The sequence below is a fragment of the Artemia sp. Qi Xiang Cuo genome, chromosome 3 (assembly GCF_049724085.1).
Source record: "Artemia sp. Qi Xiang Cuo chromosome 3, ASM4972408v1, whole genome shotgun sequence".
Lineage (NCBI taxonomy): Eukaryota > Metazoa > Arthropoda > Branchiopoda > Anostraca > Artemiidae > Artemia > Artemia sp. Qi Xiang Cuo.
Genome location: NC_142796.1, coordinates 73,276,741 through 73,298,478, shown reverse-complemented (window position 1 = coordinate 73,298,478; position 21,738 = coordinate 73,276,741). Strand labels below are relative to the sequence as shown.

Sequence of the window (21,738 nt, the reverse complement as noted above, 5' to 3'; positions counted from 1 at the left end):
ACGTAGTTGAAAGTTCTGGAGATTATGTATTTAAGGATGACACTTTAAGTTATTTAAGTTATGCCCTGGGGGCATGTAACGTTTTTATAGATAGAGTTGCCGTAAAAACTTCAAAAAGGGCCCATTCAATTAGAAATTGAGACGGCTAGTGCCCTTTTTAATAGTCGTAGAAACTTCAAAAGGGCTCATTTATTAGAAATTGAAAGGGATAGTGCCTTTTTTAATAGTTGAAAGGGATTGGAGATCGACTAACACCCCTCTCAAGCCCACCATTTTCCTAAACACCTCCAATTAAAATTTTGAGATAGCCATTTTGTTTAAAGTAGTTTAAAGTTCTGGAAATTATGTCTTAGAGGATGACAACCACCCTCACAGAACTTAGGGTAAGGGTTGTAATTTATGCCCTAGGGGCATATAAGGTGTTTATAGAAAGTGTTGTCGTATAAACTCTAAAAGGGCTCATTCGATTGGAAATCTAAAGACCTATTGCCCTTTTTAATAGTCGACAGTGATAGGAAGGCTTGAAATTTCTATAGTAAAGATCGATGTGGGTAAAATGTATGATTTTTTGTTGTTGTTTAGACAAGGGCATTTCGTACAGAAGGAGTTGTCGTAGGGAATCCGAAAAGGGCTCATTCGATTGAAAATAGAAAGGGATGAGGCCCTTTTTAATAGTTGAAAGTGATTGGAGGGCAACTAATCCCTCTCCCACGCCCACCCTCCTATTTGCCTTTATGTTTAGAAACAACATGTTGCCTTAAGATTACATCAAACTGCACTGTGTTAATGCTAATTCTCAATAAGGCATCTCAGAAGTATACCAAGAACGACTGAGGGCATTAGTAGGAGGGGCTCAGAAGATACTATACGAGATCAATATATGGGCATTGACCTGATTTAATGTCCTTGGTAAAAGCCCGTACGAGATTGAATGTCCTTGGTATGACATTATCATTGACTTCCAATGAGGTAGAATACTGTCAGTACAAGATGACAGCCAATCAGAGGACTACAATTCGCTTACGCACAAGATCATGGACCTACTAACGGTCTAAAAATAGTGTCTGACGCTGAGTGAACATCAAAATGTTTCTTCTTGCAAGAAATTTGAAATGAGATTCTTGTGTGCAAATGGATAACTCAAAGAATATATCTATTCCGAATGTATTAAACGCGGGAATTCTAAATGTATGAGAACATGGTTGACATTACACAAAGGATCCTGTAGAAATTACTTGGCATTTTAAGGGATTATTAGGACAGGAAAAATTTAGAACTTAATGTGGCTAAAAGTGTAGTGTTAGTATTCCGTAAATGTGTTGAGGTTTCTATAGCCAAGAAATATTAGCCGAATTGCGGTTGTTTTTTCTTCTTCTTTTTTTCATAATTCAATCTCATTATAACTTTGCGTTCGTTTACTATGGATACCCATCACTCCAGACTATTTTTTACTAAACTATATTGACACGAATAACAGTAAGATTGCATTCATTAACAGTAATCGTGTGTCAGCAAACAGAGTGATTAGTTATCTAGTTTGCAATTCCATTCTGGCAAGTCTCTAGTCCCTCGCAAGAAATCAATTTTTCGGCAAAAATCATGTTTTACATCGTTTCAATTAAGTTTTAAAACGGAAGCAATTTTCAGCTTATAATTAATATTTTGGAACAATGGAGAAGTACTACAGGAATTTTTTTTAATGTCGTATTGGTTATAGAATACTAACAGTATATTAATACAAGAGAAACAACCGTTTTTGGCCATTTTTATTAAAAGTAAGAACTCTATTAAAATTAGATCATACACGAGATCATTTCTGTAGTAAGATTGCCTAGGTTTCGGTGGAGAACTGACGCATTCAGAATCCACGATGCAATCTTTAAGGCCCCCCCACGCCTACTTTTTGGTCAACCCCCTCTCGATCTTTTTCTTAAAATGATATGAAATATGCTTGTGACTGTACCAATTATACGCTACGCTTCCTCATAGACACGATACGGTTTTCTCTGTGGCACTTTATAGCCGATTATCGACACCACACGGATGTAACACTTGAGAACTAAAGTTATATGAAACAACCACATAGCAGATTATAACATGGATCAAATTGTTGAGTTAGAAATATCATTTTATTGTGAGTGCGCTATTTGTAATGGCCACTATCATGACTTCAGTAATTCGTATGAGAGTAATGCAGCAAATTTAGAAATCATGGGAAATGAAATAGAAGATGACAATCTATGTGAAATGAGAAGGAGAATATTTTATGAAATGGTGAGAAAAGGGTAGGCTCATCAGTTTCTGCAATGGAAGAGAGCGACAATTATCACAAGAAACAATATAGGCAATGGTCATCCTCTCGATTACAAGGAAGATGAGCAGCACAGGGAAGCTCTCACAAAAGGAGGTATGATATAACAGAAAAGAAAGATATAAAGAAGAGACAAAGACAAGATGGATATCTCTACAGAGCGTACTATCATGAGAAAGCATGGTGAATTATTTAATAATGCAGGTTCCGAATGTCTAAAGTTCTTCAATAAAGTTAATAATGTATAATAATGTATGAAACATATTTTTATATTAATATTCTACAAGTCATTACTTCATTAAAAATATACTATACATTACTTTGTTATATTCCCATTATTTTAGAGTACGCTAGCACCACAAACGCTTAGAATATCTATTAAAAAGTTGTAGATATATGATATTAACAAACATATAATATTTTACAAGCTAAGTTAAGTAACAATTTTTATGTTTCATACATTGTTTTAAGTTCTGGAAATTAGGATTTACGTAACAATTTAAATGTTTCATTTGCATGCAATAGATACCGAGAGTTTTATGACTTCTCCCCACAATGAATTCTAAGGGTTTTATGACTCTCCCACACAATGAATTCAGATGGTTTTAAGACTCCACCCCTAGTCTTAAGCCCTTCTAACCTTGAGCAAAGATACAAAAGTTTGACGAAGTACTTCTCTGCTCAAATATTACATTAATAGCCTCCAGAATGATAGGACTATATGACACAGAATTTATTGGTTTGAAAAAATCATCCTGTGGTGTTATATTTGAATGTGTATTTTTATTATTGTCATTGGAAGTTGAAGAAATTGACCTTTATCATTGGATGGTGAATGAAAACTTGTTTGATTATGATAAAAGCTTATGGAGTACTACATTACGCCATATAAACAGACTAGGAATCTACGATAAAGTGATTACACCATATAATAAAATTGGTCAAGAACTGAAAAATTTTCAGGAAGAAGTCAGTGAAATTTGCAGATTTTTCGTGGTTGAAGAACTTTATGTAAAGGGTAATGTACCTACAGATAAAGTTTTAACTCGAAACTGCGATCCTAGGATTCCACTTTTCAATTTAAAATAATTTAAGTGTCCTAAATTTGAAGGGACGTATCACCATCTTGACGAGGAGGTTACGTTCTTAGCACAGTGGTTACCTAGGGACATACCTGATCGTGATAAGTGCATAAGACATGGTAAAAGGTATTTTATATCATGGGATCGTCGTTTGTGGATGTTTAGCAGTGAACTTTAATTACTATTTTTGTGTAAATATGTGTTTTTACAAAATACTTTAAATGTGCTTAAGAAATAAATATCTTAAGCCTCAACCGTCTTTATTCTTAGAATAGTTCATCGGCATGAAAATTTCACTTTCATATTAAGCATGTTAGGGAACACACTTTCAGGTTCAGCATGTTGGAGAACCCTAAATGATCATCCCTAAAATAGGTAAGTTGACCCATAAATAGCTATAAAATTTCTCTGAAATTACACAATCAGATTCAGCATGTCAGGGAACACACTTTCAGGTTCAGCATGTTGGAGAACCCTAAATGGTCATCCCTAAAAAAAGTAAGTTAACCCTAAAAGGCTAAAGAATTTTTCTGAAATTACACTTTCGGATCCAGCATGTCAGAGAAGTCATACATTACTTTTCAACTTTATGTATATCCCAGCACCAAATTTTCGCAAAGAAAAAGATATATGTTACAGATCAATTCTAATTTTTTCCTAAAAAAATAAAAAGGTTCTACTTCCGTTCCAATTTTTCTCAAAGAGATGAAAAAATTTAAGGTTCTGTTCCAAATTTTTCGTAGAAGATAGAAAAAAAGTTATATTTTGATCATGAATATTCGCCATGAAGATACGGAGCTCCACTTTAATTCTGAGTTTTCTCGAAGAAGTGCAAAAATGTTCAGGTAATCTTCTTAATTTTCTTAAAGAAGAGAAAAAGTTAGCTCAATTCTGAATTTTACCAAAGAAAATGAAAAAAAAGCTTCCACTTCAGTTCTTAATTTCTCAAAGACAAAAAAAAAATTTAAAGTATACTATGATTGTGATTATTTTCCATGAAGATAAAAAGTTTCGTTTTAATTCTAAATTTTCTTAATTTCAGACCCGATTTTTCTCAAAGAGATGAAAAAATTTAAAGTTCTATTCCAAATTCGTCATAGAAGATAGAAAAAAGTTATACTTTCATCGTGAATGTTCGACATGACGATAAGGAGCTCCACTTTAATTCTGAGTTTTCTCGAAGAAGTGCAAAAATGTTCAGGTTATCTTCTGAATTTTCTTAAAGAAGAGAAAACGTTAGCTAAATTCTGAATTTTACCAAAGAAAATGAAAAAAAGCTTCCACTTCAGTTCATAATTTCTCAAAAGACATAAGAAATTCAAAGTCCTGTTCTAAATTTTTCCGTAGAAGATAGGAAAAGTTATACTATGATTGTGAATATTTTCCATGAAGATAAAAAGCTTCACTTTAATTCTAAATTTTCTCAATGAAGTGAAGAAAAGTTCAAGTTTTCTTCTGAATTTCCTCAATGAAAAAGAAATTAGTTACATATCAATTCTTATTTTTTCCATGAAAATAAAAAGGTTCCACTTCAGTTCCGATTTTTCTCAAAGAGATGAAAAAATTTAAAGTACAGTTCCAAATTTTTCGTAGAAGATAGAAAAAAGCTATACTTTGATAGTAAATATTCGCAATGAATATAAGGAGCTCCACTTTAATTCTGAGTTTTCTCGAAGAAGTGCAAAAATGTTCACGTTCTCTTCTGAATTTTCTTATAATAGAGAAAAAAGTTAGTTCAATTCCAAATTTTACCAAAGAAAATGAAAAAAAAGCTTCCACTTCAGTTCTTAATTTCTCAAAGACATAAAAAATTTAAAGTTCTATTCTAAATTTTTCCGTAGAAGATAGGAAACGTTATACTATGATTGTGAATATTTTCAATGAAGATAAAAAGTTTCACTTTATTTCTAAATTTTCTTTATTTCAGTTCCGATTTTTCCCAATTAGATGAAAAAATTTAAAGTTCTGTTCCAAATTTTTCATAGAAGATAGAAAAAATTATGCTATGATCGTGAATATTCGCCATGCCGATAACGAGCTCCACTTTAATTCTGAGTTTTTTCGAAGAAGTGCAAAAATGTTCAAGTTCTCTTCTGAATTTTCTTGAAGAAGAGAAAAAGTTAGCTCAATTCTGAATTTTATCAAAGAAAATGAAAAAAAAGCTTCCATTTCAGTTCTTAGTTTCTCAAAAGACGTACAAAATTAAAAGTTCTGTTCTAAATTTTTTGCGTAGAATTTTTTGCGTAGAAGATAGGAATAGTTATACTACGATTGTGAATATTTTCCATGAAGATAAAAATTTTCACTTTAATTCTAAATTTTCTCAACGAAGTGAAGAAAAGTTCAAGTTCTCTTCTGAATTTTCTCAATGAAAAAAAAATAAGTTAATGATCAATTCTCATTTTTTCCAGGAAAATAAAAAGGTTCCACTTCAGTTCTGAATTTTCTCAAAGAGATGAAAAAATTGAAAGATCTGTTTTAAATTTTACCGTAGATACTTCGATTCTGAATTTTTCCTCCAAGAAGAGAAAAAGTTCTGCTTTAATTCTATATTTTCTCAAAGAAGTGACGAAAAGTTCAAGTTCTCTTCTGAATGTTTTCCCAGAGAAGAGAAAAGGTTCCACTTTAATTCTGAGTTTTCACAACGAAGTGAAGAAAAGTTCAAGTTCCCTTTTGAATTTTCTCAAAGAAAAAAAAAGTTATAGTCCAATTCTAATTTTTTCCAAAGAAAATAAAAAATCTCCGACTTTTTTAATAAATATTCTAAGCGTTTGACACGCTAACGTATCCTAAAATAATAGAAATATAAAAAGTAATGCATAAAATATTTTTATTGAAATAACAACGTGTAGAAAATTAACATAAAAATATGTTACATACATTATTATACATTATTAATATTATTGGGCAACTTTGGACATTTTGAATCTGTTCCATAAAATAAATAATCATGTTCTCTCTTGATACTAGAGTTACTCGCTTCTCTTAGTTCATAACCAGTAGAATAATCATTATTCCATTTTGAATCATATACAATTTTTACTGGGATGCCACATATACAATTTTTAAATTTAGACTAGGTTACTTGCGTGCACGTAACCTAGTCTAAATTAACCTTAAAAATGAAATAAAGCTATGTCGACTTTGCATGTCTCTCTCACTATGTATGCTTGCAGCTGTAGCAAACATACTCTATGCTTGCTCTTACATCGGAAGCGGCTTTCCCAGTGGTACTCTATGGTAGGTTATCAAGACTACCTAGTTTATTGCAGGTATTAAATCAGTAATTTTTATCCACTGGAGGGATAAACACCGGCATCGTATTAAAAAAAAAAGTGAAAATGAATTATTCGAGGAAAGTGTGTACACATGATAAAGTCATTGCTGCCTTGAATGCTGACAAAGAGATAAATTTGAACTATGAAACAAGTAGTAGTGGAGATCTTATTGGGAATGTATGCCTACTTTGTCATGACAGAGAGGAGTTAAATTCCTTAGGAGTAATCAAGAAGTTCCATCATGCAAATGGTGGATATGTGAAAGTATCATTTCCAGAGAAGTTAGTACTCAAAGAGAATGCCAACAAAGAAATAATAGTTGATAAAGAGGGGCAACTTCTAGCTAATGGTTCTGGTAACATGTTACCCGTTGATAGATCTTATCGTCATCTTTCCGGTGTAAGCATTCGAATGAAAGCAAAGGGAGATAGAAGACATGCATACTGCTGCACCAACACCATAAATCATATATTGTCTACGTGCCAGAACTGTTACCTCTGTAAAAATGATGTGATAATAGACAATGAAATCGCTGTCAAAATAAAAAGGGCATTGGCAGATAATATCACTAATGAATATAAAGATAAATTAATGGAGAATAAAGCACAAGTGAAAATTATTACTACCAATGATCATATGGTCAATGAATCAAATAATACCAAGGATGAAACGTGTATTGAACCTGTATGTGACATCCCAGTAAAAATTGTATGACTCAAAATGGAATAATGATAATTATAGTGGTTATGAGCTAAGAGAAGCGAGTAGCTCTAGTATCAACAGAGAATATGATGATTTATTTTATGGAACAGATTCAAAATTTTCAAAGTGGCTCAATAATATTAATAATGTATAATAATGTATGTATCATATTTCTATGTTAATATTCTACATGTTGTTATTTCATTAAAAATATTTTATGTATTACTTTGTTATATTTCTATTATTTTAGGATATGTTAGCATTTCAAACGCTTAGAATGTTTATTAAAAAAGCTTATTAAAAAAAGAAGAAGAAAAAACAACCGCAATTCGGCTAAGAAACCTCAACACATTTACGGAATACTAACACTACACTTTTAGCCATATTAAGTTCTAACTTTTTCCTGTCCGAATAATCCCTTAAAATGCCAAGTAATTTCTACAGAATCCTTTGTGTAATGTCAACCATGCATTCATAAATTTAAAATTTAAATTTAAAATTTAAAAATTCCCGCGTTAAATACATTCGGAATATATATATTCTTTGAGTTATCCATGTGCGCGCAAGAATCTCATGTCAAATTCCTTGCAAGAAGAAACATTTTGATGTTCACTCAGCGACATACTATTTTTAGACCGTTAGTAGGTCAATGATCTGGTACGCACACGAATTGTAGTCCTCTGATTGGCTGTCATCTTGTACTGACAGTATTCTACCTCATTGGAGGTCAATAATAATGTCATACCAAGGACATTAAATCTCGTACAGGCTTTTACCAAGGACATTAAATCAGGTCAATGCCAATATATAAATAAATAAATAAATAAATGCATTTATTACCCATCAATTAAAAACAGATGGAGCACAACAAAAGACAAGAAAAAAAACGCAAAAACACTAATTCTTCTGAAACAAAAAAAAAAAAAAACCAAACACAACAACCAACAGCTTATGCCAACTACTGCTGGAGAATCATAGCCCAGGGATGGGACTTAAGTGTCAAATTATATCGAGTAATCTGCGCTAGGATAGCTTCTTCAGGATTCATGATGCCGTACCGATGCGAAACATATCGATTGCTTGTCCATGGTGGTAAACGCAACAAAAACTTTGCATACTTGTAGTACACTGAACGCAATTTCAGTCTATCTGTAGCCGTAAATATACGCCAGAATGGGCTAAGGTACAAATAATGGGGCAAAACCATAGCATTGTACACCCGGGCCAGCAGACGACTGTCAAACTTCCGCTTATTTGCCACAATACGGCTATACGTAAATGAAACCCGCTTCTGAAAATGAGAAAGCAGTAACCGCCGCGTCTCTAGTATTGACCGTCCAATAGGAAGGCCCAGATATACAATACCACCGGCGAGCCCAACAGTAGAAACACCAAGTGTGATGCTTCGACCAGCATCAGATTTCGAATTAAACAGCAGTACTTCAGACTTGTCGGCATTAAACTGAAGTCCAATCTGAGCATACTCTTGTTGTAGTCGAGTAAAATTATCTTCTAGTCCTTGCAGAAAGCGGCTCAGGTTCAGTACATCGTCCGCATAACCAATCAAAGATAAATCAACACCGCGCAGAATGTAAGTCATAAGTGACTTCGATTGCGGCTTTACGATACTGTTATTAAATGCTGTCGGTGACAAAATGGCACCTTGTCTTACCCCCTTCTTTACCGGGAGAAGGGGATTACCATGCGGAGAAACAGCAACATCATTCAACAGGCTAGTGCACTCACTCGCTGGTAAAGGAAGTTTAAGTTCCGCTTTTAGATTTTCATACATGTCAGCCAGTGGGGCTAGAGAGCAGGGATCAACACCGGCCAAACCCATATCCAGTATAATCTCCTCGTGAAGAAGCGAATCAAACGCGCGCCTTACATCATGAGTGGCTAAAGCGATGCTTTCACCGCGGTCTTCTGCGTCAACTAAAGTGGATACTAAAGCAGAAAGAGCATGGCCGCATCCGAGGCGAGACTGAAAACCGAACTGATGGGCCTGAACTGTACATTTAGTACGAAGCTCCTCAATAATCAGATTTTCAAATATTTTACAAAAAACAGTTGAAACCGTTATTGGGCGAAAAGACGAACAATCGGAAGGAGGTTTATTTTTCTTTGGGATAGGAGTCAGACATCCAATTGAAAAAGACTCGGGCACAATTCCCAAATTAAATATCATTTGGTAAAGGAGGACCAAATGCTCAATAAACATACCCCCACACAACGATAAATGTTGTGCAGAAATCCCATCATATCCTCTAGACTTTTTTTTCTTCAGTTTCCCAATTGCAGAGATAATCAGACTCTTTGTAATAATCGGTCCCGGACTAGATGCATGCTCAAAGAAATCTTGGAGTCTCGCTTTATAACTATTTTGAAGATGGGGATCCGGAGCAGAAAATTCTTTTTTATAATGCTCAATCCATAAAGAAAGTGGTATAAGAGACGGGGTTTGACTTGGCGATTCTTTCACAAGACTAGACCACAGCTTATTAGGCCGCGACCGAACTTCTTCCGAACAAGACGAAATAATCGAATTCCGATGCAAAGAGAGCTGCTTTGCAAACTGACGTTTCGTATAGATGTACAGTTTTCTCAGCCACCCATCCCGCGGCTTATCTGCTTCAATCCAGACCGAGAGCCAAAATTTAGCAGAAAAGCAAGCATTGCGCAAGTTACTATTAGTTGACCAACCGGGCTCTTCGGTTCCAGATTTAACTCGCCTAATGGGTACCGCCGATTTTTCTGCAAGGGATAGGGCATGAGTAAGTTCACTACAATATAGATTCAGCCGAATTCGAGAATCCCGCATATTCTGTTTTGAACTCCGCATTAATAAATCAAACGGTACGCGAATTTTCGCCAGAATATCATTACACGCATTCTGGAAGAGATCAGATGACGCCCTATCCCAATCACTAATATAAAACACAGATCGCTTTTTAGCAAACGGGATAAAAGAAGGACCGACATCATCAAACCGAGCACTAAAAAACAGAGGAAAATGATCTGACGTAAAACTAGAATCACTAACACCAACTTCCACAATAGTTACAGATCGCGTGTGACAAACATGGTCTAAATTAGATGTGCTACCCGAATTATGGACGTAAGTAAAACTCTTATTCTTCGGCGCAACCAAGTACTCATCATCAAACAGACCGAAGATAATACTTGGACGAACAGAATCACCAGAAGAATTAAGTGAGTCAGTTAGGTCACAATTGAAGTCACCAGTCACGATGCAGCATAAGCACTGCTCTTCTATTTTTCCCAAGCACTTAGATAAACGAGCGACACTAATGGCAAAAAGTCTCTCAGAACGGTCATCACGATAGTTCGTGGGTAAGTATACATTCAGCACAACCACATTCTGGATTCTAACCGCTAAAAAGTCACTTGCTGAATCAAAGACAGAAGAAGTAAAACATGACTTCACGTAAGTCGCTAGACCACCACAAGGCCGGCCATGAGACTGAGAGCGGCGCGCAGCAACCGAGAACACTTTGTGATTAGTTGATAGTTCCAAAAGGCTCAGGCTCAAAGTGTTTGCAAAATGTTCTTGAATACACACTATGTCACACTTCGATAAAAAGTCCTTCAAAAACACAGACCGACTTAACAGATTTCCATTTATATTCCACGAGGCAATCGCATAAGAGGCTAAGGGTCCTCGATTCATTTCTTCGCTGGGGTAGGTCTATTTGAAGGGCACCGAACACTGTAACATGTATGACCTCTTTTTTTGCATGTGATACAGAACATATCGTTGTTGCACTTATTGTCCTTACTAGATACGTGGTCAGTGCCACCACAGCGGCCACAGATGGGAGATGCGGCGCAATCTGCCGCCACATGACCGAGTCCATGACAGGAGTAGCAACGTTTCGGTAAGAAATTAAATTCCTCGGCAGGCAGCTTCTCGTAGCCAACGCGGACGGAGTCCGCGAGAAAACGGTCTAGATTCTTTCTGGATTCAAAGTACACCTTGAATACTTTCGAATGTTCGTATTTTCCTATTTCCACTACTTTTACGGCATTTGGGACAATAGTTTCGACATCCGTGTGGGACATACTATTTGGGACTCGTTTTAGAACTCCGATGAACAAGCGCTCCTTCAGTGACGCTGTAACCGTGGGTGTCCTAGACCTCATATTCTCCATAATCTTCTCTGCAGTCGCCTTCGACTTGACGTAGAGCTTCCAGTCCTGTTTAGTCTTGCGAAGTTCGCTAATGTCGTCAGAATTTGGACATAAACTATCCACGAAACCCTTACGAGCAATTGGGTTGTCTAGAGTCTCTGGTAGGTCTTTCAGTACAACGGCATAGGATGGCTTAGTACTGACATGAGCATGACCATTATTGATAGAGACACTGTTGATAGAAACTTCAGTAGTTGCAGACATACTCGGAACAGCGTAGCTTTGGGCCGAGACGAAGTTCCGGAACTCTAGGCACAAGTCATTTACTTTGCGCGAAAGAGTCGCTGTAACTTCGCCAGGAATAGAGGGTACTTCATCCGGCTCATATATGACGAACTTCGGTAGCTGGACATTATTCTTATCACAGTAATCCAACACTTTCAGAATGTCCGCAAACGTATCCGCTTTCTTCTGCCTATCCGTTTGGCGGGTAGACATCTGTCCCTCGGACCAAATAAACTTCTTTGCTTCATTAATTTTCTCTTCAGGAAAAAATCCGCAACCAGTTTGGATAATGTCAGCAGACGTATTTCCTGTACTCCTTGCCCGTACAGCAAAATTTAAAACCGCATTCAGGACTAGTCGATCGGGCGGCATCTTCGTACGAAATGAAATACAGCTCGGCAACGAAGGAACCTAGGAACAAGGGAAGTGTAAGGACCCCTCAACTGTTCCCCGCAACTTACGGGTAACTTAATACCGGCGGGTACAATACGTCGCTTGCGGGAGGTTCCTTCCCCTCTTCTGCTAGTTCCCAGTACACTTCTTACCGATAAAGAATCAAAAATGGCACAATATAAAATTGAAACTGTAGATGGCGTGCCAATCTACCCGAGAAAAAAGATGGCGCTGGTGAAAATACCCAGTGAAGAGGGCTTATTCTATCAATTGGAGAAGGTCATACAAATACTAATTGACAAAAAGACTAATTTTAGAGTGTAAACAACAACAAGAAAAGACCTCAAAATAATTCAGAAACTTTTTCCAAGTTACCAGCCAAGATGCAAACTCAGACACAACAGCCTTGAATATACTATAGATGGCGATATATATATATATGTATATATGGATCTCGTACAGTACCTTCTTATCCCCTCCTACTAGTATTACCTTCAAACTTTCGGGGCTACTTCTGCTCTTAAAATTTAACCAAGTCAAAATAGCCTACGTGTCCAAGCTAGCAAAGAAAGTAAGCAGATTTTTTTGCGAATGGTATCAAGTTTTCCATTTCAGGTCAACTAGAGGAGGTATGAAACGAAATGAAACACTAATATTCGTGTCCATATTTTTAAAAGGGTATATGTTGTTAAAAATTGCTGAAAATTTTTCTCCAACAGACAAATAGCAGGCCAAACTATAAATTCTAAAAGAAACGAAAATATTTAAAATACTATTTTCTTTTTCCCTGAAAAGATTATGTCAATATAATTCGAATAGAAATTAATTAAAAATAACTTCCTCCACAAAATAAAATTTTTCAAAGAAAAGTAGAGAACTCCATTAAACCAAAAATTAGCAAAAATAAAATAAAATAATCTACCAAGCGTAAAACTACCGCAAATCACTATCGATAAATAAATTAAATCCATAACGAACAGAACTTACAATAAATAACCGAGTCAAACTCAAAACGAGCGGAAATTAAGATAAGTTGGGCTTAAAACCCCTATGCCTTCCCAAGTCCAGAACATAATTTGCACTTTACTGAAAAAAAATACAAATGAATTTGCATTGTTAGTTTAATATACATATACTGATATTTAATAATCAAAATATTAATATTATTTGATTTATTAAAACAATAAAAGTAAAAACATTTATATTTTTTTCAGTAAAGTGCAAATTATATTCTGGTTTTGGGAAGGCATAGGGGTTTTCACCTTAATTTATGTTAATTTCTGCTCGTTTTGAGTTTGACTCTGCTATTTATAGTAATTTCTGTTCGTTTTGAGTTTCATTTATTTATCAATGCTGATTTGTGGTAGTTTCACGCTTGGTACATTATTTGACTTTATTTCTGCTAATTTTTTGTTTTATGAAGTTCTTTACTTTTCTTTGAAAAACTTATTTTGTGGAAGAAGTCTTTTTAATTAATTTCTTAAATAGCGACATAAAACAAGTAATTAAAAGAAATAAATAAATGAGTGAATTCCCTGTGCTCGTTGACTCCATCCTGTTCAACTCAGCGCTTTTTACTCAACTATATTTTAATTATCGTTCTTAATTCGTAAAGCCAAGTATATTTATTACTCCCAGATGCTCTCTAAATTCGGCAAGAATATGAAAAACACCTGGCAACTTATAAACGTAGTTCTTCATACCAATTCCAAAAGAAACAACTTGCCAAATAAATTAATTTCTAATAGGGAAGAGATTACTAATAGTAAGAGCATAATGGATGTATTTCAGTCTTACTTTGAATCAATTGGAAAATTAATTTCCGAAGATATTTTGGTTAGTGCTTCTTCTACCAGTGACTTTAGAAAGCACCTCGGTCCTTCTTGTCAAAAATCAATGGCTTTCGATCCGGTTTTCAAGTTTGAAGTCCAGAGAATCATCTCTGAGCTATTAGGATCTTCCTCTTATGGACATGACCAAATTCCTGAAAGGCTTTAAAGTTTATTCTACCCTCTATTCTATCTCCTATCACCATTCTTGTTATTTTATCATTTTTCACTAGAACTTTTTCTAGGGCCCTAAAATCTGCCAGATTAGTTTTTCTCCATAAGGATGTTTCTAGAGATGATCCTTCAAATTATCTACAGATTTGTCTTTTATCGGCCTTTAGTGAAATTTTTGATAAATGTATGTGCTCTAGACTTTTGTCGCTTCTTCATAAAACAATTTTTACATTGCAATCAGTTTGGTTTTCACCCTAAACATTCAACAGAACATGCTTGCATGGCCTTGCTGAAGTTAATTCACAAGACGCTTGATGAGGGTAGAATTCCAGGTTCAATTTTCCTTGATGTCTGAAAAGCGTTTGAGAGCATATCACATACTATCATACTCTCCAAAAAGGAGCACATAGGGATACGGGAAATCAGTTATCATTGGTTTGAAACTTATTTATTCAGAAGGTCTATCAGTATTTACCCCTTCTTCCAGATCAATTCCGTGTTGATTTTGGTGTTACTCAAGGGTGTATCTTAGGAGCTGTTTTATTTCTTATTTTCATCAGTGATCTTTTTATTGTTGTATTTAAACAAACTAACGAAGTTGCTGTATTACTTGTGATCATAATTTCCACTTAGTGAGGTAGCTCAAGATCCATTGCTATTTGCATTTGCAGATGATAGTACTCTTGGGTGTGAAGAAGTTAGAGATTCTTCCCTTATCAAGAAAGTGTATTCTGTTCTAGAAAGAACCATTGTATGGCTCGATGCGAATCGCCTTGCCCTAAATCTAGCTAAATCTAGTTTACTTATTTTTTCTAGATCAGGTAGTTCATGTCCTTTGGTTCTAACTATTTCTACCCCTCATGGTGATATAACTCGTCCCCCTGATAGACAAGTTCAATTCCTGGGTATTTTATTGGACAAAATCTCTCTTTCAAACATCACTGTGCTTTTGTGAAACTTAAGCTTTTCAGAAACCTAAGAGCTCTTCGGAAGCTTCGTCATAGCTTCCCTGTTTCAATTATAAAGATCCTCTTTCACTCTCTCATTCAACCTCATATATACTACTGTCCAACAGTATGGCTATCAAAATTCTCTTCTTTTATCTTTCCTGTTTTCAAAAAATATAAGAGAAAAATTAAAATAGTGTCTGAGGTTATACGCAAACTCAGCATAAATTTAATGTATGGTCTATCCCCATACATCTTTCTTTCCTCTTGTTTAATTTGTAAGTATTTTCATAAACTCCTCCTTAATTTCTCCAAACAATTATATCTTTAAAAGTCCGAATTACGCATTGAATCTTGTGTTTCTTTTTCTCTCAGAAATGATATGGATATTTTCATTCATAAAACCAAAAACCATAAGATAAGGTTTCAATCCAGTTTTATGTTTTGCCGCCATTTGTAACTCCCTACCAGTTAAAATTCGGCTATGTCATTCCTATGGACAATTTAAAAAACAGATAACCAACCACCTTTTATACCTAGTCAGTTAGTTATCTCCTCCCTTTTCCCCCTCCATCTTTTCTTTTCAATTTGTTTATTTCATTTATTTTGATTGGCCTGGTAGTTTTTAGTGTTGTTTAGTTTTTTCTTTTTTTCTTCTTTTCCTTCTGTTTGATTTTAGTGCTATATTTAAATATTGTGTTTAGTCTCCCACTCTCACAGGCCAAGCTTTTTGTGGGGGTCTAAGGCTCCGTAATTTTTTCTGTGTTTCTTTTAAACAAATTGATTGATAAATTGATTGAAACAACGTTCAATTCAATACCCATACAACTTAGCCCCATTTAAGTTGTTTTCATTTAAATGTACCCTATGCACCTCAACCTTATTCAACCTTCAGCCTTCATACTGATCCTCATTCAGCTCAAGAGCTATTCAACGCATTCCTATACAACTTAGCATCCATTACAATTACCCCAATACAACTTAAAACTCATTCAACGCAAATGCATGAGAATAAAACCAACTCAACCCAACCTTATTCAATTCAACCCCTTGCAGCTAAACACCATTCATCGTAACCTCGTGAACATCAACCCCATTCAACTGCAATTAACATTCCATTAAGTTTGATATTTAGCTGACTCTATTCAATGGCAAAATATCCAAATAGGACTTATTGTTTCAGGGGCCGAAATTATGGTACAAAACTTTCAATGTCTAATTGCCGGTAAACTTGTAAAGTTGAAGTCAGAGCTCTAGTTTGGGCAGAAGCTTGCTAATTTTTGTACCGAAGAAAATTGAACATATTTGAAATCACGGCTGCTGGTTGTTTTTTGTTTTTTTTTTAGAAAAATCAATAAAACACTAACATAACGAGACAGTTTATGCAGGAAACACTGGGTATAATTGTATACCACTTTAAGTTTATGTAAATGGTGAATTGTGTGACAACAAACAAGAGACAACCTGAAAATGTTGGTGCAGTAAGCTAGATAAAGTTTTTGACCTCTAATGAGTGTGAGAAAGCCATCATAGTCTGACTAAATCGTAAAAATAGCAAAGACTATGACTTTTGGGTAATGGTAAAAGTAACGAAGCATTAATTTTCTTTGTGTAAGGAAAACAAACCTAACATTAGATTTGAATAACAATACCCTTGATTCAACAAGGTCCATAAAATGCAAATAAACCGGACCACTTCAAACTCGAGAGGTCAGCGGCTAGAATATTACGCGACAATAATCACATGACAAGATATAGAAAAAAAACATGTTTTTAAATAGAGAAAACGGAAACCAACTTTTTGAACAAAGAATTATTATTAGGATTACATCAAAACTGGTCTCTCGCCAATGGTAGACAAGAATGACAAAATAAGACAAAGCTTAAAATAGGGGTTCGGGAACGGAAACGAGGTAGTCTTTTTTTTGGAACTAACTACGAGTAAGTGTTTTAATTTGTAATTAAGATAGGCTACCACTGTCTGTCTGAATTCCCCTTTGAAGATAAAATTTGAGATAAGAAGTAAACTAAATTGTAAAAATAGCAAAGACTATGAATTTTGGGTAATGGTAAAAGTAACGAAGCACTAATTTTCTTTGTGTAAGGAAAACAAACTTAACATTGTGAAATCAGGTTTGAATAAGAATATCCTTGATTCAACAAGGTCCATAAAATGCAAATAAACCGGACCGCTTCAAAATCAAGAGGTCAACAGCTAGAATATTACGCGACAATAATCACATGACAAGATATAGAAAAAAACAGGGTTTTTGAATAGAGAAAGCGGAAACCAACTTTTTGAACAAAGAATTATTATCAGGATTACATCAAAACTGGTCTCTCGCCAATGGACGACAAGAAAGACAAAATAAGACAAAGCTTAAAATAGGGGTTCGGGAACGGAAACGAGGTAGTCTTTTTTTTGAACTAACTGCGAGTAAGTGTTTTACTTTGTAATTAAGATAAGCTACCACTGTCTGTCTGAATTCCCCTTTGAAGATGAAATTTTAGATAAGAAGTAAACTTCTGAAAGATTTCTGTCACCTGAATATAAATTTAATACGTATACAGGAGACATAAGGAAAAAACTAGTGCCGAAGTCAAACATTTTACTATAATTTGGTGATTTGGGTTCATAATTCGGTAGTATTTTCACTTAGCCAAGGCTTGAGCCATTTACACAAAAACAGCATTTTTAAGGTTAGAATAAGCTAAAATTAATTTCTTCACAGAAATTTTAACTTGTAGAAGAAGCTTCGAATAACCGAGGGTTCAAAGAGGGGAAGGAACTTTAACCAAGAAGTCAACGTTAGGAGAGCCTTTTCTGTTTCCATTTTTCAGCCTAGAGTTCCTTGGAACTTAGCTTGACTTTTATAAAGACCTTATACCCAGAAAATTAGAATTATTGGACAACAACAATACTTTCCCCCTTGTGCAGTCTTCAGACGTTTATACGAATGAGAACCCTATTCCCATTTTAATCATTCTTCCGTTTCATCTAACCCGTACCGACTGTTTATACAAAGGTGGCCTCAATGTCTATACAGATAGGTTAGGGAAAAAGGGAATAATATTGTCAATCTAAGAATTTCCAAACCTTTATGTCCAGACATATTCAATTAAGAGTTTTTCCCTGCTAAAGTTAAAGCTTATTAAAGGTCCAAGGAACATGAACCCCTTTTTTAAAGAGATAACAATAGGATCTCTTGGTTTGGGTTAATGTAATAAATTGAAACAAATCCAGTACGGTTATTCCTAGTTTGGCTCAGCCGAGAAGCAATAATTTGAACTAAGAGATTTTTAATACCCGAGAACTCAAGCCTTGACTAGCTATTCAAGTGTTACTCTTTCAATTAGAAACATTCGATAGCTTACAATTAACTTAATCCTTTGCTTTTCGGTAAACATTTGTGGATTGAACAAGCAGACCATAGACAACAGACCTAGAAGAGGCTTAGAAGTATTCAAAATAATTAGAATTAGAATATTTTCCTTTTTATCTTATTTTATAATAAATATCAGTTGTCACTGAATTCTGAGTACCGATTATTACCCAAAGCCTCAGTTATAACACGCTACCAAATTTTAGCCTTGATAGTAGGGGCAATCTTACATGAGCAATTACAAAACCGACGGACCAGTAGAGTTCTTTGATGTACACTAACCTCAGCGAATGGCAAAGGTGAGCATTGTCAAGCCAATAGCCTACTCATTAAAGATTAACCCTTGGTAACTTAACTCATTCACAATTGTTAGGATGTATCTGCATAGTCTTATATGTGGAATGGGCATCCAAATCCACTACCAGTAAGGGGTTTATTGAGGTCAATAAACCAAGGATAGTAAAGCAGAGACGAAATACCATCTTGGCAAATACCGGTTCCTGCAGAAAAAGGTGGACTCAACTTGGAACCTCAGTGGATTAAAAATCCCTGTCTATTCAACCAAGAAGAAACAATTTAAAATAAAGTAGCGAAATACGACGATCTTTGAAAATATCAGGCAATTTCAAATGGCTGATGCGGTCGAATGTATAATACACATCTACATGATAAGCGTAGACACAGAAAACGACCAATCGTTTTCAATAGTAGCACATAGAACGAAAATTATAATCTCCACTGAAAGACTTTGCTCGTGGGGGATAGTGACCTGTTTGTGGAAGAAGTTCCCGTCGGAAAAAGATGTAGATGTTCAAGAAGTTTTTAAACCAGGATAACTGCAATTAAAGATTCAGGAATTATCCCATGACTAAAGTTCGTAGAAATAACTTAACAAGATATGAAGAAACAATTGCCGCTCATTTTCTTAAATGGTTTGGAAATATACTGCCAGATTCTCCGGATGAATTGTGCTTTAGTTTTCGAATCAATTTCCATATACAACACATGAATATTTGGAATAACTGCTGAATCAGGTTGACAAAGATCTTCAACAGTTACCATTCATTTAATACATCATGCCCCAAATTTTGAACCATTATTCTCAGCAATTGGGAACTGGAGCCACTATAGCCGGAAACTGGACAATTTTTACTAATTAGAAATAACTACTCTCACAAATGTGATTTTTTTTTACAGATAAACAAGTAGAAAGGAAAAAAAAGGAAAAAGGTATCTCCTTATATAGATTTACGAATTGTAGCTACAGTTATTGCCATTTGGAACTTAGAGTGCTATGGATAAGCAGGCATAGGTATTTGTTAGCAGAAGACGGGATGTTCAAAGAAAGTACTGAACTTAACGAGCAGAATTTCTTCAGAGGTGCAATTTATGTCAATATGGCTAAATTATTTCAAAATTTTAGCTTGTAATTACATAGGAAGGAAGGTTTATAACATAGGCTATCACTGGTTAATTTGGCTTATAAGACAGAAATCACATAGGAATAAAATATACACTATTTTATTCCTTATTCAATGATCTTTTCAAATGAAATAATCACTTCTGCCACGATTATGTCCCAGTCCTTCCCCCAAGGCAGCCATATATAGCCTTCAACTATATGCAGAAGTTTGCTTGTTTGTTTTTTTATTTTTAAATTGACTTTATTTGGAATAATAAACCCACCGTTTAAGATAAATTAACATAGAAACCCACAATATCAGTTAACGTTTGCTTTTATCCTAAGACTAAATTTTCTTGGGTAAATCAACATAAATTTTTCTTACTATTTTTCTGCCAGCTCTCTATACTTTTGATAGTGCCATGCTTTCAGATAATATGAAAGCATGCTTTTTTTGCTGTTTTCTTTTGGTGAACCTCCTGTTTTTTTTCTGAATATTGGACTATGGATTCCTTTAGAACCACATATATATATTATATTTTACCATATGAAAAGTATAGTGGAAGGTTAGAACAAAAGCATTTAAAGGATATACAAACCCTTGCTTCCGGGTAGTCTTTCATAGCTGATAGGACATCTTCTCTTGATAGGCTGAACAATTCAGAATATCCAACAGAACGGACGTCAGCTGTTCGTCTAAAATAGAAACGGAAGCTAGTGGATGACAGAAAAGCTACTGCAAAAATTGAAATTAAATGAATACAAAGCAAAACAGTAAAAATATTGTGAATTTACACATGAAAACAACGTAAATACTTTATTTTACGATATAAATAACAAACACATGACAACAATTATCATATCCCTCTACATACTTCGAAACTGAATCATTGTAAAATCCTGCCACCTGTGCCTTGAGTTACCATGTGACCTCATCTTTCACCTCTCTATTGTAACCAAAGCCGTGTTGTAAAATGGGTGGTTGAAAATGTTCCACCTGAACTGTCCTGAACTGGCCAACTGAGCAGTGTAGTTAGAGGGCTTCTGCGCAAACACGCATTACTCAAAACCTGTATACCACGTCAATACATGGTATGTGCAGGACGTTTTGTATTGTCCTTCTTAAATATTTTTTCAGCGTTTTATAGTATACCTCCGTGGTAATTATTGCTCTCCTTCTATGAACGGAGCCACAGCACCTAATGATAATGAACTGAAAGATGAAATAACAGGGTACCACACTAACCGAGGTCTAACACTAATGGTACTTTTTAAAAAACGGTTTCCATGAAATGAATTGCCAGTGTAAATCTCTTTTTAGTTCTTTCTATATGCCCTTTTATATTGGCAGATGTAATGGTTTACGTAAATTCCAAAGATAGTCGATAAACGTTGGTACATGGTCTTTATTAAATAACGTGAGAATACACATACAGAGAAAATAAGGTAGCACAAGAACAACTAGCTCGACGAAGGCGAAAGATGGACTGCCTTTAGAAATGAACCAAGAGTATAACTTTCCTGGAACGGAAGTTCCAGCTATTGGTTGTTCGACCATGCCTGGGAACAAGCCCTTTCCCACGACTAGCTTTAGTCCCAAGAACCCCCCCCCCCCCTGGACCACTCTCGTTGACACATAAATGGCCAAATAACTAAGAAACAAGACACCCGGAAAAGCTTCTCGAATTGATGTTCTAAATACTTTACAGATTCTCCCCCCTGTTTTAAGTTAAATTTCCCAAACTTGGCTTATCTCCTTCTCATTAAACCCTCAAACTTTAATTGAATTCAAAACATTCC

General features: G+C 35.1%; 1 protein-coding gene across 1 annotated transcript in view; it reads right to left on the bottom strand.

Annotated features, from left to right (window-relative positions):
* Positions 1 to 21,738, bottom strand: part of LOC148954504 (uncharacterized) — a 548,520-nt gene that overhangs the window by 98,731 nt on the left and 428,051 nt on the right. Inside the window, exon 13 of the mRNA XM_089086303.1 lies at positions 20,538 to 20,634. Within this exon, the coding sequence (XP_088942429.1) occupies positions 20,538 to 20,634 (97 nt within the window). The remainder of the gene's footprint in view (positions 1 to 20,537; positions 20,635 to 21,738) is intronic.